Genomic DNA, 19,401 nt, shown 5'->3' with positions numbered 1-19,401 from the left:
AAAACATGACAATCACCTACAATGTGAAATAATTCTCTAAGCATCTGAAGGCAGCCACACCAAAAGTAAAATCAGTTATAGTCATCATCTCAAGCACTTCTCAAAAGCAGTGGTTACTGGTCATTGGGGGCAGGTGGAGCACAGCACCTTTATGTTGTGTTTGATAGATATGGTGAAAATACCCAATCTACAAGCTCGCTTCTCAAAAAGAGTATCGATATCTCAGTCAAAAATTTCCTTAACAGTGCCTCCCCAGTTTGTTTTTGTTTTTTTTTAATGACTTGTTTAGGACTCGAGGAAAAACGTTAAGGACTTGGACTCGACTCGGGACTCGACTGTCTTGACTTGGGACTCGACTCAGGACTTGACTGTCAGGACTCGGGACTTGACTCGGGACTCGAGTGCAAAGACTTGAGACTCGACTTTGACTTGCAAAACAAGGACTTGGTCCCACCTCTGTTGAGTACGCTCTATGTTAACCACAGAAACCACATCAGTGGAGTTTTATTGTACAGTACTTAATGAAGTTCAGAGTAATCTTCCTTTCGTTTTTTTAATGTGATACATTTCTATTTGTAACTTTTTTTCTTGTATCTGAAAGTTACCATTAAACATAAAAGTTTATATGAGAGTCACACTTTTCGTTCTGACTTCAAACACAATTTCTCGTTTTTACTCAACTCCACACTCAACATGGATCGAGTGTTAGTGAACAGTGATTTGATCACCACAACAAAGTATCAGGAAACATCCTATGCAACAGTGATGAAATTCGCACACTTTTTAACTCTTGCCTCGCTGCTGGATCTTGTAATACCCTGTTGTGCCAGTAGGTGGTGCAATGAAGTGCATGACAGTTCTCAGACTACAGCAATGACTGATATGCTAGTCAAGAGTTTATTCATTCAAGTGAATAAAGTTTAATGTCAAGTTTATTCATCATGCATTCATGAAGGCCCCATTTACCAGCCATATTTAAATGAAAACGGAAAACTCACTGCGTGTCGGGCGTCTGTTTACATGGCAGAGGGAGAGAAAACGGCCTTTTGAAGACGACTCCCAAAGTGGAACTTTACAAAAACGTTGACACTCCATCTCAATAGAAATGAGGGGAAAACACACCTTATTCAGAGTGCTGCTGCTGTGCATGTGCATCACAGCCACAGTAAATGTCACAGACTGCGGTGAACCCAAATTCAGACTCACACAGGAAGCTGAGTGTTTACAGAGTTTATTACAAAAAGTCTCAGGCAAAGATGTCTAAACTAGGAATGGGGTCAGGGCCAAAAGCAGAGTCCAATAAAGCAGATAGGAGCACAAGCAGAGGTGTGCAAAGGGGCAACTCAAGACAGGTCAGAACATGATAGAACACAGGATGTTAGAGACAAAATAACTGACAATCAAACACAGGAACAAGAAGAAGAGGGATTTTACACACTGTGAAATGAGGAGACACAGGTGAAATCCATCAACTCAATCAGAAGCACAGAGGGAGGGAAGACAGGACGGAGACAGACGAGACCCGTGAATCAAAACAAAGCAGGACGTGACGAACAGGTGAGCGACAGTAAAGAGCTGTTCTACACATTCACAGGTAGGACAGCAACAAGAAGAAAAGGCACAAGAAAAGAAGTTCAGCTTCTTATGAGAGAAATAACACAACAGGAGGCCAAAGTATAATCGCACTTACAGTTTTATTCCATGGCAGGAGGCAATGAGGCCTAATGCTGAACTAATCATTTTTCACTTGTAAGTAAACAGCTGCTGCTTAAATAATGACAGTTGTTTTAATAAGTATCTTGTTGACTTTTACAAATTACAATGGCTGTCACTTAGTTTCCATGAGAGAACTGGAGCGCTTTACTGTTGGTTATAGAAGTTGTATCACATCATTCGATGAATTCAGAAAGTTGAAAACCTTTACTATGTCTCCCTCTACTGGATCAGAAATCCACGGTGTGATCAAGAACGCTGAATCAGAATATGAGCCTCAGTTTTACAAGATAAAAGTTAATGGATGCTTAGATTTTACAACAAACAGCTATAACACGTACAAGAATAGCTTTTACTGTACTTTAAATAGCACAACATGAAGCTGCCAATAGCAAATCACACACTTAAAAAAATAAATATATATGCTGAATAAAATATTACTGTACTCAAACACAAAATAACACAAGCAACAGCGTGAGCATTTGATAACTCAGGACTTGTCATAATTGTGCGCGATGTAGAAAATGCCAGGTAAATTAAATAGCATATAATGTATTTTTGATGAGAGAATACATTGAAATCTCTTTATATGTGAGCAGCAGTGGTTTTGGTTCCTTTGCATACATGCATGGTTTCCTCCCATCAAGGTCAGGAAGACACATCATTGCTCGAAGAGTGAGTTAGCAGAAACATTCCTGAGCTCAGGAGGAGACCTGACCCTCCGTGAAATGAGCCTGGCACATCGGGTGAGTCGCTTTTTGGTAGTGACTGGTCAACGCAGTCTCAACCTTGAGGTCCTTCTAATATCTTTCTGAAGTGAGGCGTTAAGGTCTTCTACTTCTTCTTTCTCCTTCTATAGTTCTTCAAGCACGACAACAGTCATGGTTTGTGCTTGAAATATGCCTCCACTGCAGAAAGACAATCAAAATAAAATGCATTGGACTCTCAGAGTGATAGAAATGTGAACACTTGATTGTAATTAAACGTACCTGCGTATTCCCGCGGCAGCATCGGCCTGTTGATGACTGCCTCGAACGCAGCGATCCAGTCCTTCTGGTCCTCTTCAGTCTCGCAGGCAAACAGGAACTTCCTGTCTGGAGTTACGATCGTAATCCCAAACTGCCAATGGCTGCCCTGAACGGTGGAGGGAAAGCCGGAGAGCACGGTGTAGTTGTTTTGTTTGCAACCGATGAACACCTCACCGCGTGCATAGGCATCCTGCAAGCAGACAGAGAGAGAAACACTTCATTCCTCCTGAAATGAAGGGAAAACTTTGTTGAAACTGAAATACAGCAAACATCTTTGAATATAACTCAAAAAGTGAAGACTTTCAAAGCTGTTTCCTCTTAGGTTCATGCCTTAGTAAAGACAGAAAAAAGAAGCTGCACAGCAGCACCTGCTGGTCACAGTGTGTAACTGCAAAATTCCCCTTCAGTCCCTCAACTTTATTACCAGCGGGTCTTTAAAGTACATGAGTCTCCGCTCATCCATCGTAAACCATCTCTTCTTGAAAACCTCTGTGTGCTGTGGGACGGAAACAAAGAGAGTTTCACTTCACCCTGAAGATATTAGATCTTCTTGTCAGATCATAACGTACTGACACTAAATCTGCATGAATAAAGCAAAAACAGGTCACCTTAGGGCCCGTCTTCTCCATGTACCCCTCCTTTATGTACGCCCTGGTTACCTTTGGCAACAACTAAACGAAGGAAGGCATGTATTCAGACAAAACAAGCAGTGGAGCGAGTACCGTACAGCTTTAACTCTCAGTTAACCTGAGTCAATGTTCAAATATGTGAGGGACAGTTTCTGTACTCACCTCTGAGTTGGGCGAGCCGGGAAAAGCAACCTGTAGGTAGTGAAACCTGGCTGCTCTGATGGCGTTAAACCAGTCCACAATTTCCTTCAGGAGAGGACAAACAGACAGGAGCTCACTCCCACTGAGCTGAACTAACATATGTTTAACCTTCCTCGAATTATCCTCATGTTCATGACTTCATACGTGAAATACCAAGCAGAGAGGTCCAGCTCCTCACCTTCCCGTCCTCGTGGTAAACGAAGATGTTCCTGGTGCTGTTGTCCTTTAAATAGGTTATCTGCAGGCCGTGGGCAGTGCCAATTTTAGCAGGCTGGAAAGTGGCGTTCACACTGCTGATTTTCATGATGGCTTTGGGCTCTTTAGCCTGCAGTCAAGGGAAAATCATTAAAGACAGTTACACATGTGAATCGCTTCATTTATCCAAAATGAGCTTAGAATTTAGGACAGATTATTCATGCACAGAACTTAACAGCGTTAAAAACGTTTTAACAGGGTTTGAGAGAAATGTGCCACAAAGTTTGGACACATGAACAAAAAAAACTCTTCTCACTAACAATGTTCATCAATAACTTAGAAAAACCACTCACTCACATCATGCTTGTTGAAATACTTGAGGACGCCCTCCCGTTCGGACAGAATAAATTTTCGGCTGAGGTACTGTCCGTTGTCTCTGCCCCGTTTCCATAGAAACCCTTCTCTATAGCCTGCCAGGACGAGAGTGAGATGAGTCCCTTCCACCAAACTCTCTTTAAATAACAAAATATCATAGTTGGATGAATCGGAAATAATCATGACTCGATTTCAAGATTAGACCATTTTTGCATTTGCTTTAAACATTTAACACTCCATTGGTGGAAAGCAGAGAGATCTCCCTCATTACAAGACTGTCGATCTTGTGAAAGTGTTTGTGTAATTCTTCGGCACATTTTTAGCATCGGTGGTCGCTGTTTCAAGAACCTCTGCAGCGGTGAGAGGAAGCATGGCAGAGCCTGCTGTCTGTAAATAATTTAGCTTAAATTCGAATGCAAGTGAGAACATAACTCATCGATAAGAGCAATTCATCTTCGATCAATGAAGCGTCGCCTCTTCCTCTCTCTCTCAGACGTGCACGAAGACACGCAGCTCCGGTTCGCTCTTTTCCTGGGCCTCTTCCTGACACCGGCCGCCATTCGACTATCGAACTGAAAACGCTCTCCAAGAGAAAATGCATTGTCACTGCTGTTTGAACAGAACGTTCATCAATCATTCTTCTATACGGCTATTTCCATCTCCGGGTTGTAATGTGCTGAAGTTTAACCCAGCTGACTGCAAATTAAAGCAGAATTAGACGGGAGAGGAGTCCATCACAGAGTCAATGATAAAACTCCAACTATGAATTATTACCATATTTTCATCAGTTTTTTGTGATGAAATACCACTTTTTAAAACCAATATCTCCTGTGCTCTGCAGGTTACTTCAGAAATAGTGAAACATAATGACTTCCCCTGCCAGAAACGAGACAGGAACCATTTCCCTAGAAAGAAGAGCACAACACTGCGAGCACGATTTTAATTACAGTGCAAGACACGATGCAATAAAAATTATAATTTTTAATGGAAATTATGCTATAATTTTTTTTATATTAAAGCATTCATTTTACTGTGTCCTTTACATCTTACAGTGTTGTTAAATGTGCTTTTTTCACATTGCTTGCTGTATTTTTACAGACTTCTTTAAAGTAGCAACATGGGAATGAACTAAATACTTCCTCACAAACTTACAGCAATGTTTGGAACATCACTGTAAATAAATGTATTTCACTTCACGTTTGTTCCTTCTGTGTCTTCCTACACGGCACTCAGAGCAGAAAACCTCTCGTGAAGCGATGTTTCATCAATAATTTATGAGACTGAACATTTCCACAGTGGGAGGAAGAGGTCAGCCTGTCCACAATGATACGACACAGCGAGAAGAAGGAAAGTCATTCATGGTTAAAGGCTGGTTGCAAAATATTTGCAAACGTCTGAGATGGAAAAGTGAGTTTGGGACCGGCGTGTTTCTCATTCCTAAAAACTGCACAAATCACTTCTGGTGTTTTGGGCCTGAAATAAATTAGTGTTTTTCTTTTTGTTTTTGTTTTGTATTAGTTTTTTCATTGAATGCATGTATACAAAAGAAGGCATTATCCCTTCATGAGAGACACACAGCCACATGCTCCCAAACCTCTGCACAGTGCAACACAAGAGGCCATTGATAAACACACAGTTTGGAAGTCATGAGGTTTCAGCCCTGCACTTCAGCTCCTCCGTCTGAAATGGAGACGGCACTTCTAGTTTCTAAATGCACATGCCATATAAGTTCTGCATGACAGAATGCCGCTTTAACTCACGTCTTGGATTCAAATCCAGATCTAACTGCTCCTTAGATAACCGTAAGAGATTTGGTTTTAAATATCCAGACAGACCAATGATGAGACTGTGTGTTAATGCACAGTGAAACCACCAATCTCAAACTGGCCATCAATGCCGTCAATAATGCAACTGGTTGCTTAAGATACTCCAGAAACGACCTGACATGCCTTTGCTAAAAAAGGGAACTGCGTAGATTAGACAGGCCACAGTCTGTTTCCTCATGGCGATCACCACTACGCGACACGCGAACCGAGCTCTGCGACACCATGACATCATGTCAGAACGAATGTGAAGCGAGAGGAGAAGCTTCAGTAACACATGGAAGCCGGACATATTCTGAAATTAATGCATACCCTATAACTTTCTGTTTTTATCACAGACATCGTGACAAACAGTCAATTGTATCTAATAAAAAGAGAAAAGTTAACCGTCTTTTTTTTTTTTTTTAAATACAGCAGAGTACTGATGTTTGACAGTTTCTCATTTCCCCCTCCAGTAGCAGCAGTGAAAACCAGAGAGCTTCTCCAAACGAAATAGCAGAGCATTCATAATCCGGATAATTACGTCTAAAATGAAATGATAAGTGATATGAACTGCACAGAAGAATGGCTAAATCTGTATATGGAAGATAATGTCTTTGCTTAATTGTTAAAAAAAAGCAACAACGAATGACTGGTTTTGTTTTTCCTCCACCTGCCATGTGGTGATGCGGATCACGCCACAGAAACATGCTTCAGTCTCACCTGCTGAGTAGGGCTCCTGCCTCTCCACACACATGAACTCCTTCCTCTCGTACTTGGCTCGGATCCACTGTTCCCGGAGGAGCCTAAAAAAAAAAGTACATGAGAGACTCTGAGTTAATATTTTATCGCGAGCATATCAATAACTGACGCTACTTCTCTGGTCTTCATTTGAAAACAAAAAATTCAAAGCACATTGTGACCATTAAGTTTGTATATACAACTAAAGGTGAGTGCTGATCTTTGTCTGTCGGCTGCTCCCTCCACCTCACACTCCTAACTTCTAATCAATTGTCCCACCAATAATCTCGGTAAAGGTTTCTTACTCTCCCAATACCTGAAAGGTTCATCTCTAACATCTTTCGTCCTCTACATCAACCCTGACCATCCAAGTCGCAACTAATAAATAATTCAGCTTCTTCATCTGCTGAATCCAGCTCTTCCTTTTTTCCATAAATTCAGATGTGACTCAAGTTTCATGCTATAGCATTTATTTTCTCAGTCTTAAGTCCAGCATGTCAGTCTTTGTGAAGTGTACCTTGAACTGTCGGTCTCAGTAAACCTGCACACACACACACACACTACAGACTAACAAAAAGATGGATTTTCTCATCGCTCATTAATAGAATGCAGCCGAGTTACGGTTGTAACTCCACAGCTCTCTGTTCTGCATCACATACCGCTATTTCTGTCGCTGTATGGTTAAGAACAAACAGTCAAACTGAACAGTTGCTTCCTGTTCAGCCTGCAGGAACTCGGCTTTCTTATCATGGCTCAGTTTCTGCAGCTCATCCTGACAGACCCAAACCACTTGTTGAAGAAAGCACAATGTGGTGAAACATAAGAGGACATTTAGGAGGGTCAGCATCAAGTAGCCAGGATCAACTCATCATGTTTAATCACGTGGACACGAGGACGTGACAGACCAGAAACAGGTGAACTGCGATGACCGCCAGCATCATGAAGCAGCGTGAACTGCTGTCCTTCACATTTCACCAGCTTCAAAGCATATTATTCAGAAAACGCTAAAAATCTTCTGTGCACACATCCTGCAGGTCACTGCTTTTTGATGGCGCCATGCAAATCGCATTAACAATTTCTTCAATACAGCAGCCGTTTCTGGTTGAACTTTGCGCTAACCGAACTCCAGCAGCTTCACGTAGTTCCCGCAGTACAATCAGCTGATTTTTTACGATGCCTGCTTTGAGCACAGAATGTGAAGAAGTGAGTTTCCTCTGCAGCCAGTTACCTTGACAGTGACTAACTTACTACTTAAATAAAAATGAAAAGCAAATGCTGCATATCACAGTTTATGCATGAAATAAATCAAACAGTGAGGATGGCGGTGGAGGACACATCACTTACATGCAATCTTTATAGGTGGGACAGTAGTAGAAGGCTGGAACTATCTGTTCATACTTGGCTTTGGCTTTATTGTTGCCCACAGAGTCCATGAACTGTGAAGGAGGGAGAAACACACAGTGTCGGTTAACCATGTCTGTGTATTCATAGATAGCTTACACACAGGAAGGCATGCATGCACATGCATCAGGGTGAGAAAATAACAGACAGAGGGGGAAATAACGGCATAGAGGGGGAAATAACGGCATAATGCAGCACAAACTTTTTTTCACACATATTCATGCAGGTAGCAAAACCAAAAGATGACACACAATTACACTATTTTTGAAATCTAACTGTGAAAAGCAACTGTTGAATGTTCCATTACTTAAAGAAGGCACACACACACACGCACACATGCACGCACACGCACACGCACACGCACACACACACACACACAAAGATGCTGGTTGTGGCTGCCAGTTGCTGGCTCATGCCTTTCACACCATGCTGAATTGATACTGATGACTTGTCTCATTCTTCCCAGCAGCGCTGCAGAGGCAGAGCAGAGCCCTCATGGTGCAGCAGGGTGGGACGGGCGAGGGCCGCGCCTGAAAACTGCCTAAAGCCGAGCTTTTAATCAGCGGCTCGTCTCTTCTCAGACAAAGCGCAGACCTTCTGACTTTGCTGGGATCTGTACAAATCACACAGTTTCTCCACTGATCATAATCAAAACAGACATCATTTCTCACCTCTAACTCAGACGCGCTCCAGGGATCCAGCAGGAGCGATTTGACTTTGCTGATATGTGCAATGTTTCTGTGGAGGCCCGAACAGCTCTGACACACAAACACACCCAGCGTGTAGGACGCCCACTCTGGGTCTGCAGCACACACACAGACAAACAGAACAACATCAAACAAACTCATACAAAAGTGGATAATCCCAGTACAAAGCCACTCATAGGTAAACGCTGATCATGTTTCTTATGATCTCACTGTAGTATAGACAGGAAACTACCGAGATCACTAGAGCACGTTTTTAAAAGTCAAACCAGAAAAACAGTATGTGTGTGTATGTGGACGTCTACATTGACATGTTAAATTCACACTCTGATATGGAGCAAATGGAAAATGTTACATCCTGTTCGGTTTAACGGCTCAAGACATTTGTTCCACAGGGGTCACCAAAAGGTCAGGACATCAGCGTTCAAACATTTCTTCAAAGGAAAGCACGTGCAGAGAGAGGGCAGCATGAAAATATGATTTTTATGGAATTAAAGAAGGAAAAAAACTGTGTGTTGTTGTTGTTTATGTTGGTTTTTTTAGGCATGTTGAATAAATTTCTCTTAATCAGAAAAATTATACTTTAATAATAATGTGACCAACGTGTTTACTAAAGCATGTAATTCAAAGTTACACAAATACAAGGGCATGCACAGGAGAGCTTGATTAAAGTACAGTTATCTCTCTCACAAAGAGGTCATTTTACATAGAAAATAGGATGCACATAAAACCAGACAGCCAATCAGCAAATAGCACTTGAGACACAGATCTCAAAGGATTTCCTGAACACAAACCACAGCATGAAATGGCCAAAACTTCTTAGCATCAGTCACTGTAATAATCTCACAATCAGGTCTCTTTACAGTGAAGATTCCTTTACAATGAATGAAACAAAAGAAAATCGTCCAAGATACATTAAATGGGTTTTAAATTTAATTTAATTCAATTTCTGTGAAAACCTGTGTTAGTGTTTTGTGAAGAAGGAAGATGCAGTTGTGTCAGTCCTGCAGCCTACCTGCGGCCGCACAGTCTGCGCACTTCTCGTTCCCGGGCCGCTCCAGGAGCTGGTGGACGCGCTGCCGGTTCCGGTCCGGGTCTGAAGCCATCACGAGGACGGAGGCTGCTCGGAGCAACTTCACGCGCTGGAAGTGAGACTGCGGTCAGACACGGCAGGGCGAGTCTGAGAAGAGGAGGAGGAGGAGGAGGAGGAGGAGGAGGAGGAGGAGGAGGAGGAAGCGGCTGAAAACCAGCGAGGTCAGTCCTGAGTTCTCAGACATTCACTGCTGAAGGCTTCGCGTGGAGCGAGGCCCCCTAGCGGCCATGTAGGAGGAGCTGCAGTTTCACTTTACTTTTTGCACTTTTCACTTGACCTCTTTTATTACCGTATATTCATTTCCATTTTTCTCTCTCTCTCTCTCTTTTTTTCTTTTATTAGAAATTGAAATTATTTCAATATAAAAAAATAGTGATTTAATGTTTTCAGGACAGAGCTCTGTTTGTCTGTGGTTTTCAGAGATGTGTAAAAGCCATTGCGTAAAGTTGCAACCCGGTTATTGTGTCACAGAGACGGGAAAAAAAAAACATAAAGCTGACAAAGTCAAACAGGAAATGATTGGCTAGATTTATCTTTTTTTTAAAGTATTTTTTTGTATTTTTCACTGTAAAAAATGATGGCACGAGTGCTGTCCTGGATGCTTATTGGCTCACTAATTGTAACTTCTTCAAGAATTGGACAACTACTTTATACAAACCTTTTATTGACAAGTTGATGTATCAGCTCAGCATTTTAATCACTGAAAAGGTTTCGATGAAGGGGATGTATAGCTACAATTAAACTCATAAAACCGGATATTTCATGCCAATTGTAAAATCAGATCGCTCACAAAATGCAGTGAAACTTGTCAGTCACACACATTATTTTCAAGGTTTCTCTTTAAATAGTGCTTTAAAAATAACGTTTTATTGAACACCTCTGGAACAGGTGTTTGATCGTTTCACTAGATTGTTAATTAATTAATTAATTTATTTATTTTCTTGTGTTAGCTGCAGTAGTTTCTTGTGGACTGTGCTTCTCACCAAATAAAAATGATTTGGCAAAAGTAGGATGAATAAATAAATGTACTAACTGAACAAGTGTATTTTTTTTCCAAACAAATCACAGAAAATCATTGAAATTTGATTAAGCAACTAAAAGTCCATGTTTTAAAAGCAGAACTTGAGGAACTGGGCATTTTGTAATGTCCATGTTGCAAACAACTGAGAACTGACTTACAGTCAGAACTGAACAGTACACCCTACAGGTCCGGCAGCTCAACCTGTCTGAGCATCAGTCCTTTTTGATGTTTGATCTGAAGAACAAGTGACACAAGCAGTTTTAATGTGCAATATATTTTTAAAAACAACGATGGGTGGATGGATGGATGGATGGATGGGTGGATGGATGGATGGATGTTATTTAAATGAATCTCATCTTTGCTATCAACCTTATCATTTAGTTATTTGTTGCACAACTTGCAACACTGAATGATTACTTTACATAGTTGTACATCGTACCTTGTTGCATTGACTAGAGCTTCTCATATTTTGAGTTTACTGTCCCTGTTAGGAGATTATTTTATTTCTTTAAGACGATAAACTATCTTTAATAGCACACTGAGCCTCATGCACATAATCTTTAGCACTGCTTGTGCTGCCACTGATGTTGATCATCACAGCGACAGCAATAAGGAGACCGCACAGAAAGTATTTACTTTGTAGTACTTGTAATGTGTCTTTACTTCTGGATCTGATACAAATACATGCAATTAACACAAAGAGAATTAAAACAGCAATGTATTTACAATTTACAAAGAATCACTTCTCTGTGAAAATAGCACTTATAAATATGATTTACATAACAAAATAAATATGTAAATTACCAATGTAGCTTGAGTTTTTTTTTTCTGTTAAAAAATATGTTACAGAATAAAATTACAATTAGTAATACTTTTCCTTTTCTGATGTGATGCGAAATAGAGGTCCTTTAAAAACATCATTTATAAAGACATCATTACATACAACATTGTCATTATATTAAAAAGTGATCTCTATTATAAAATATAAGAAGGGAGTTACAATAGTGAAACACTCGAAAGAACCTATACAAATACTCAAAAAAAAAATATACAAAGCACAATATTTGTCTCCCTTTAAATGTTCATTGCATTGGTTTGAGGATTGCTGAACTACTGAGGTGACCTAACAGATCTGATATGATGAAGAACCCTCCAGTCGGGTTTCAACAGTCATCTGACGATAACGTGGCCTTGAAGAAGGAGAGGTATAGACTGGGAGTATTGGCACTGTGGTGTGTGTGTGTGTGTGTTTGAGTGTGTGTGTGTGTGTGTGTGTGTTTGTGTTTTTTGATAAAGCATTCCAAAGTCCACTGTAGCACCGCACTCAGTTATTAAAATACAACTAAACTGGGCATCGTGAGCATCTTCACAGACATTAAAACTCACCAATTAGACTCCAACACAGTCAGTATTAGACATGCTATTCGTCTTCTATCGCTGTTTTGTTTCGAATTTGTTTTTAGCTATTCTTATTAGCAAGGACTAAAGGTGGACATTTGTTAGTGTCTTCAGTAGCTTAACTAAGTTAACAGTGTTTTATTCCAGCTGGCCTTGTCTCTTATATGCTAGTTGATGAGAGTTTTGAGTGTCAGCTGTTTCTCTATTGTTCTTTACTTTAGTTTGTAGAAAATATCAAAAGATTCCCTCCTGATCCAGTGCTTTTCTCTTTACTCGATTTGTCGGTTTCTGCCTGTTTGTGTTGAGCCGTCTGCAGGATCAATCACAACACAGTCTCTACAAAATTGCACCTTAATAGTATAATGTATATTGACTACTTAGAAAAAAAGACAGCAACTTTACTCCATTGTGGATTTGTTTTTTGGTTGTTTTTTCCTAATTTATGCCGAGGTATGAAAATAACCAAACGAAACATCAATGAGCATCCTTAAAACTGGATTACATTCATTCGCGATATTACGTTTTTTCTTTCACAAAGCAAAAGAGTAATTTTAAAGGAGAATAGCAGAGAGTTGTGTTTTTGCTATGATGGCAGGTTTTCCCCTGTACTTGTCACCGGTTATGAAGAAAAGGGACAGAAATGTGAAGTCCCTGTGTTGACTGAGGTTTAAACTAAAGTAAAGAGGAGGTCAGACAGGAATAGGCTATAGTTACACTGAGTCGTCTCGCGGGGTTGGTAGTTAGAGGTATCAGGCATGCAGAGTCAGCTCTGCTCGGTTTTAGCTTGGAGAGACTTTGATTTACTTTGTCCTTTCTTTCTTTCTTGCTTTCTTTCTTTTAAATTTAGCTGCCGCTGCTGAGCATGCCCAGTAGCTTGCTGGGGTCCATGCCCTGCTGCTGGGCCATCTTCTGCACGTCGAAGCCCATGTGCATGAGGAACTGAATGACGCTCATCTCCTGTCCGGTGAACTGGTCCCGGATGGTGGGGCAGGTGGGGTTGCAGTGGGGCCACGGGCAGCTGTCGATCAGGTGCACGGGGCAGCCTTTGGGCGGGGCCTTGTTGTTCCTGTTGTCGTGGAGGCTGCGGTCCCAGCAGTGCAGCGCCCGGGGCAAGGAGGTGCCTTTGACCTGCACGTCGATCCAATAGCTGGAGCACAACACAAGAGGGCGCCGTCAGCTCAGGGGTAGAAAGTCTCAATCATGAAGCTTTTCTGTCTGTGACATTGAAAAGAGAGCCTCCGCACACTAAGTCATACTCACTTCCTGGTGATAACTTCATGCGACAGACATGCCGGAGCAAACATAGCCCTGAAAAAGAAATATGAGTTTCAAGCTAAGCCATAGTTGTCAAGACTGGACTGAGCAGATCTAATTTGTTCATTGGGCTGTAAAATTGCCTATAAATGTACAAAGAGCCAGACTGAGGAAGCAATAACTGTACAAACTGCAAAACTCTATTTCTCTGCTTTCTTTTAAGTCTTCATTCTGAATCGTCCCACTAAATGCAAAGACATTTCCTTACGGGACATCTTTGAGCGTGTTCCTCAGCTCAATGCCCAGGTTCTGGATGTAGCGCCACTGGCCTTCCTGCACGGGCTGCCCAGTCAGCTGGATGTTGTCCACTGTCAGCTGGGCCTCGTCGAACAGCCACTGCACCACGAACACCGGGCCTGCACAGGAACAGTCAAGAGGGTCAATGAAAGACGTGACTGTATGTTTCTATAATATGGAACATGTTAACAAGTTGACTCAAAGACTAACTTTTTATCGATGGGAAAACTCTGTAACCAAAGAAGCAGTTCCATTCTTCTCCTTCATGAATTTGTTTGCACTTCTCTGGTACCATTCCTCCCCAATACCTGATAGATAAAAAGTGCAAACAGGATGTATTGGAACACAGGAACATTTTTCCAAATGATTTGCTCCGTCGTATCGTTTCTTACTTGATGCCTCTCTTGATGGTCTCGGTGGGGGCGAAGCCGACAGCGTCCACGCAGTCCGTGCAGTGGTACTGCTTGTTGTCCAGGAACCAGCCCGAGTCGGAAAGCCCTCGCACTTGTATCCCAGTATGTCCCAGACCCTCCAGCAGGTCTGCCACACGATCCACGTTCAGCAGCACCCCGGTGCCACCCGCACTGCGCACGGGAATACGACACACACCAATCAACTCACACAAACTCTGCAAAATTACAGGCAGAAAGTTCGGAATTTGAAACCTCAGACCAATGTTTGACACTTGAACGTACCTGCTTCCTGCTAACAGGAGGACCTTGGCCGTGTCCAGACCTTTGCTGAGCAAGTCTTTCACTACCTCTTGAATTATCAGTGAGCCCATGAAGGCATAACCACCTGATAACAAAGAAGATGTGTATAATTCCTCCACTTCAAGGACAGATAACGTCGTGACTGTGAAGATTTAGTCTTACTCTGCTCCGTTTTGGCTGCAGCGCCGCTCCACACGTCACTGGAGCAGTAGGGAATAAACCTGCACAGCAGACTCAGAGTTAATATTGTTAGCCCCGGTTACAAATTGAGCGTCACTGAGCACGCAAACACGAGTGAACTTACACCATGTTGGCGTTCCACCAGTGAGGGTTTTCCTCAGGCAGTGGAGACAGGATCCCAGTGCCTGCAGAGACACATTGACATGTATCATTAGCCATCCTGGCTCTCCCAGACACATCCTCTACTCACTCATCATCATTACCACTTGGATTACAGTTATTACAGTGCAATGACAGAGGGAGGCGTCTCTGCTCCTATAGCAGTGGGCGCCAGGTAGCACCGCACCGCAGCAACATTATGACCGGGTGTGGGTCGTAATAACACTATAAATGAACACAAATGCATCTGAGCCTTTTAATTGCTGAGACATATAAGTGGTATCTGCGGATGTTTTTCACCTTGTGGTCGTGGTTTTCCTACGGGGCCACAGGTAGAGTGACGACAGCGCCGACGGAAGTGCGCCAGCTGGCTGAAGCTCACCTGTTTTCGTCTGGGGCCACTTGGAGGAGCTCATCAATCTCCTCATGGTGTCATATCGGCTGTCGCAGTTCTCCTTGTTGAAGCAATACCAGCCGCCTGGACAAAGACACACAGGCACCACGACGTGGATCACTCCTCATAGACAAAATATTCTTTTTTTAAAAAAAAACCTGCATTGAAAAATGTAATGAATTAAATTGAATTCTTTTAAAATACTGACCCTCTAGGAATATCAACCACCGTCTGCTGCCTCGAGATTCTTTTAAGTAGTACCTGGAAAATCGAAACACATCTTAGACAGTGTTCATGCTTTGTCATCATCCAAATATCACATAGAAGTTTTCCTTGTCTGTTTTTAACACCACATTTTCCCCCAACCATGAGATACGGTCTCATTCCACAACTTTGACATGATGCATGTTCTTCCTGAGAAAGATAAGATAAACAGTGGAAAGTAATACCCTCATTTCTCCACATCAGCGATGGTATCCATGCATAAAACATAAACACACATGACACCATCACTTTGAAACAAGAACATGTTGTTACTTTGTCGATTACTATCTCCATAAGGTGAGAGAAAAACAGCGGAGGAGAGGTTCTACCGACACGGACTCAACGAGCACACAGAGGAGGACAATGAAGTTCTGTGTCAATCCTGCACCTCCAAAACTGACACAGTAATCCAGAGGGTGATAAACATCACGCTGTCCCCTATCCTGCTTGCTCTGTACGTGGTCGTCTTTGAAAATAGGTGATGTACCATCATCTCTGTACTATGAGCTCATGAGTCTCCACAACAAGGCTTTCCAGCCACAGTAATGAATGAGAAACAAGGCAGCCACAGTCTGCCGGTGGAGATCTTAGCATTAGGGCCCATATGACAACGAGATTATGTCCTTTTGATAAAGTGAGCCGAAGTGAATTAAAGGGATCTTTTGTTCAAGGCTGGGAGTGTAAAATGTTAACATGTGCCGCAGCGTAGAGAGACAGTGTGTACTGACGGTCCAGAGGAGGGAAACACTGTCACGATCGGCTGCAGGATGTACGATTCATGACAAACGCATCATCCGTCTTCATTCAACAGGATGTTTGTTTGATTTCAAAAAGTGGAAAAATGTCATAATTGCAAACAAATGTTTTCGTGTTTAATGAAGCTTTAGTCATCTGAGACAAGAAAACCTTCAAGTGAGCTCCAATAATTTGGATGCTGTTGTTTTTTTTTTTTAATTTGCTGTTTGAGTCAGTGAGGAGCCTCTCCACAAAGCCAGTGACTCAAAGGACGGCCGTACACATCTCAGTGGCTTTCAGGAAAACAGACTTGGCAGAAGCTCTGGACTGTTTGTGTTGACTCATACTTTAGCTGCGGTTAATGTTTTGCACTATCATTTCGAGTCACGGAGAATGTTGTGGGCTTCATTTCCGAACAACAAAGTGAAGTCAGGCCTGGCAGGCGAAGCCAACCGAGCAGGAAAGGTGCAACGTGAAGCACTCACTGGAACAAGTGCATCTCCAGGAGATGAATCACAGTACAACTGTTCCTGTCCACGTGAATGCTTTTTTTTTTGTTTCCTACACTGCATTTTTATGTATGTATGTGCAACTGTTTACAATGCCACTCTGAAAAAAATACATGGATTAGCATCCTAACTGACAACAGCCACAGTGAAAGAAAAGGCCATCTGCCGCTGTTTCCTACGCTCGTCTCCAAGCTGCGTCTCTAAAGCGCTAAAAAGCTTTAGTGTGCTCACGGATTCCTCTATGTAACCAGCACTTTGGGGTTTAGCGGGAATTAGACGGGATTCTAAATCCATAAAGAGACATGTATATCAAACTCCATTTCAGGCATGTTGATCCATCGTCAAACCGCTCTGAGATAATAACGACACAATCAGCGAAACCTGCTCAAGGGACACAATGAATATGTGACTGAAAACTGCAAATTATACCAACATGTATTACAAGAAAACTATATGCGAGTGCATTGATGGTAAAGCTTATTCTCCTCATGCATCATGATATATTTACAATTTACAACACAAGAGAAAATACATTTGATGCACACATGAAACTTTTACAGCTACAAATCAAAGGGATCCATATAATTTGCACAATAATCAGTTTAACACACAAGTGAACTCCCTGCAACCAAATTACTAGCAGAAGCTGTTTGAAGCCTGTTCTTAGTTTAGGCATTATATAATAGGAAGCACTGCAGGTAGTTTGTAATTGTAAGATTCTTCAAGTGTTCTTGCTTATCCGCATTTGTAGAGAATAATGCTGAATTTTTTGCATTTAAATAAATACATTTACTTGAGATGTCAGCAGTGAAGATCAATGTAAATATAATGATAAAATATTCGAACTTGGTCAATCTGATCAATTTAAGAAAAATCAAGAAAAAAGATTAAGCCACTGACATAAAACTTGTTCTGAGTACAGTTATGTGGAAGTCAGCAATATGTTGAACTACTGTAAGTCTCAGAGAGACTCAGAACGAGATGGGCAGGGATCCCAAAAAACTAAAAACTAAACTTTCAGCAAAGCAAATCCTGCATTCTAATTTGAAGCAAAGGAAATGAAGCGTAGGCCATGTGGCTATCCGCACATTTCACGCTTGGCTGACGCAAAGCAGCTGTCTATCTCCGAGAAGGGAGCCTATAACCTCATGTTTAGATTTTCACCATTTATGCACTTTAAATTTTTCATACACTCTTTTTTCAGTGTTGTTAAAAAGTTTTTTTATATATATAATTGGAAATCCAGTATGAAATGTTGCATGTCAACACGTTCGACTGGACAGACGCACCAGGAATGGACGGGGACGGACTTTTACGCATAAAAAAAAAAACACCTGAAGACTGGCCGGTTGTGATCTTTTCCCACGTGAGTCATATTTCACACCCTGTCCGTTACCGGATGGTACATACCCCGCGGAGCTCCCGTCGTTGCAGGTGACAGACGTGTTCTCTAAAAAGTTCAGCTTCATGTCGTAGTCGAGCTTCTGCGCCGAGCACGGGTACAGGGACTGCGCCAGGTTCTTCACTTGTGTCATGAAGTTATCCATGTTCTCCTCCACCGCGGTGAAGTCCAGCGGGAAGCTCTCGGTGGTGTCGCCCCGGTACGTGGGGGGAGGCGGCGCGCGCCGCGGCTGAGGGTTGCGGCCACCCCGGAACCTCCGCGCGCAGAGCGCTCCGGACTGCATCAGCACCAGGAGCAGCAGGGAGGAGGAAGCAAGCCTGACCGCTGGCATCTTAGACATTGAACGTCCGTTTTTCTTAAATGTAAGATACTCTCGAGGGGGTTAAAAAAAAAGGTGTTTAAAGACGCAAACTCTCCAACTTTACACTAAAATCAAAAGTCCTGTCCGATCAGCCACAGTCACGTTGATACTTCTGTTGGAACTTCACCACCGGCTGCGCCCGCAACTCGTTGCCCACCTATCGGGGATTTGCGTCTGGACCAAGCGCACGAGCTTGAACGACAACACTGGTGCCATGCTCGTGTATTTTATTCAAACTTTCCCCCCTTGCGCGTCCGTCCAGCCAATCGCAGGAGTGGGGCAGGACTCGGGGCATGATCCAGCCTGGCAGACTGACTACCCCCTTTTTAATTTATAGAGGGAAAAAAATGTCCATGCGTTGGTTCTTTTGATCCACAATGTTTTATTTGATGTGGTGGCTTTTATTGGCCCTGAAATGCCCATTTCCCATTCCACCGCAAATTTATGAAGTGAGAATACGCATCTTGTTGCACACTTGCTTGAAAAGCAACTGGGAATAAATAAATAAATAAAAACTAAAGCAGTGTTAATGCACTGTAATATTTAGCGTTTTAAAATAATTTTATATTTATGTTATCATCTTCATTATTGTCATTATTCTTAATAATAATTCTGTGTCCAACTATGTAGATAATAATCATTGTTGACAGATAATCTCCTTCTCTTTATCATAAATAAGCACTTTTTTTGAAAGCGATTCCAGTTCTGACAAGTTGAGGAAGAACCTTTTCTTACTGTTTGAAAGAGGAACTTCAATACTTTTTTGTTGTTGTTCTTTTTTTAATCCAGACAGGCCTCCGGAGATCAAAGCAACCATCATTCTTTCTCCCCC

The 19,401-nt window shown here is 42.0% G+C and overlaps 3 protein-coding genes across 3 annotated transcripts in view; 1 reads left to right on the top strand and 2 right to left on the bottom strand.

Annotated features, from left to right (window-relative positions):
- Positions 1-12,186, top strand: part of LOC115387129 (ras-related protein Rab-26-like) — a 54,192-nt gene extending 42,006 nt beyond the window's left edge. The window contains exon 10 of the mRNA XM_030089709.1: positions 12,141-12,186. The gene's annotated coding sequence lies outside the window, so the exon portion shown is untranslated. The remainder of the gene's footprint in view (positions 1-12,140) is intronic.
- On the bottom strand, positions 1,682-9,985 carry LOC115387128 (arf-GAP with dual PH domain-containing protein 1-like). Its single transcript, XM_030089707.1, has 11 exons — positions 9,805-9,985; positions 8,757-8,887; positions 8,029-8,120; positions 6,667-6,749; positions 4,124-4,236; positions 3,750-3,896; positions 3,533-3,616; positions 3,350-3,412; positions 3,166-3,237; positions 2,703-2,931; positions 1,682-2,621 (listed from the first exon to the last, which is right to left on the bottom strand). The coding sequence occupies exons 1-11, from the start codon at positions 9,893-9,895 to the stop codon at positions 2,593-2,595; spliced, it is 1,134 nt and encodes a 377-aa protein (XP_029945567.1). The 5' UTR covers positions 9,896-9,985; the 3' UTR covers positions 1,682-2,592.
- Positions 11,547-18,757, bottom strand: notum1a (notum, palmitoleoyl-protein carboxylesterase a). Its single transcript, XM_030089706.1, has 11 exons — positions 18,217-18,757; positions 15,507-15,559; positions 15,287-15,382; positions 14,870-14,930; positions 14,728-14,786; positions 14,548-14,650; positions 14,245-14,436; positions 14,063-14,160; positions 13,824-13,971; positions 13,562-13,609; positions 11,547-13,448 (listed from the first exon to the last, which is right to left on the bottom strand). Exons 1-11 carry the CDS (start codon positions 18,546-18,548, stop codon positions 13,145-13,147), a joined length of 1,494 nt encoding a protein of 497 aa, XP_029945566.1. The 5' UTR covers positions 18,549-18,757; the 3' UTR covers positions 11,547-13,144.
- Between the last annotated feature and the right edge of the window lie 644 nt (positions 18,758-19,401).

Source organism: Salarias fasciatus, chromosome 4 (assembly GCF_902148845.1).
Source record: "Salarias fasciatus chromosome 4, fSalaFa1.1, whole genome shotgun sequence".
In the NCBI taxonomy this organism is placed as follows: domain Eukaryota; kingdom Metazoa; phylum Chordata; class Actinopteri; order Blenniiformes; family Blenniidae; genus Salarias; species Salarias fasciatus.
The sequence above is the reverse complement of the archived record's forward strand: the minus strand, read 5'-3'. Positions and strand labels throughout refer to the sequence as shown.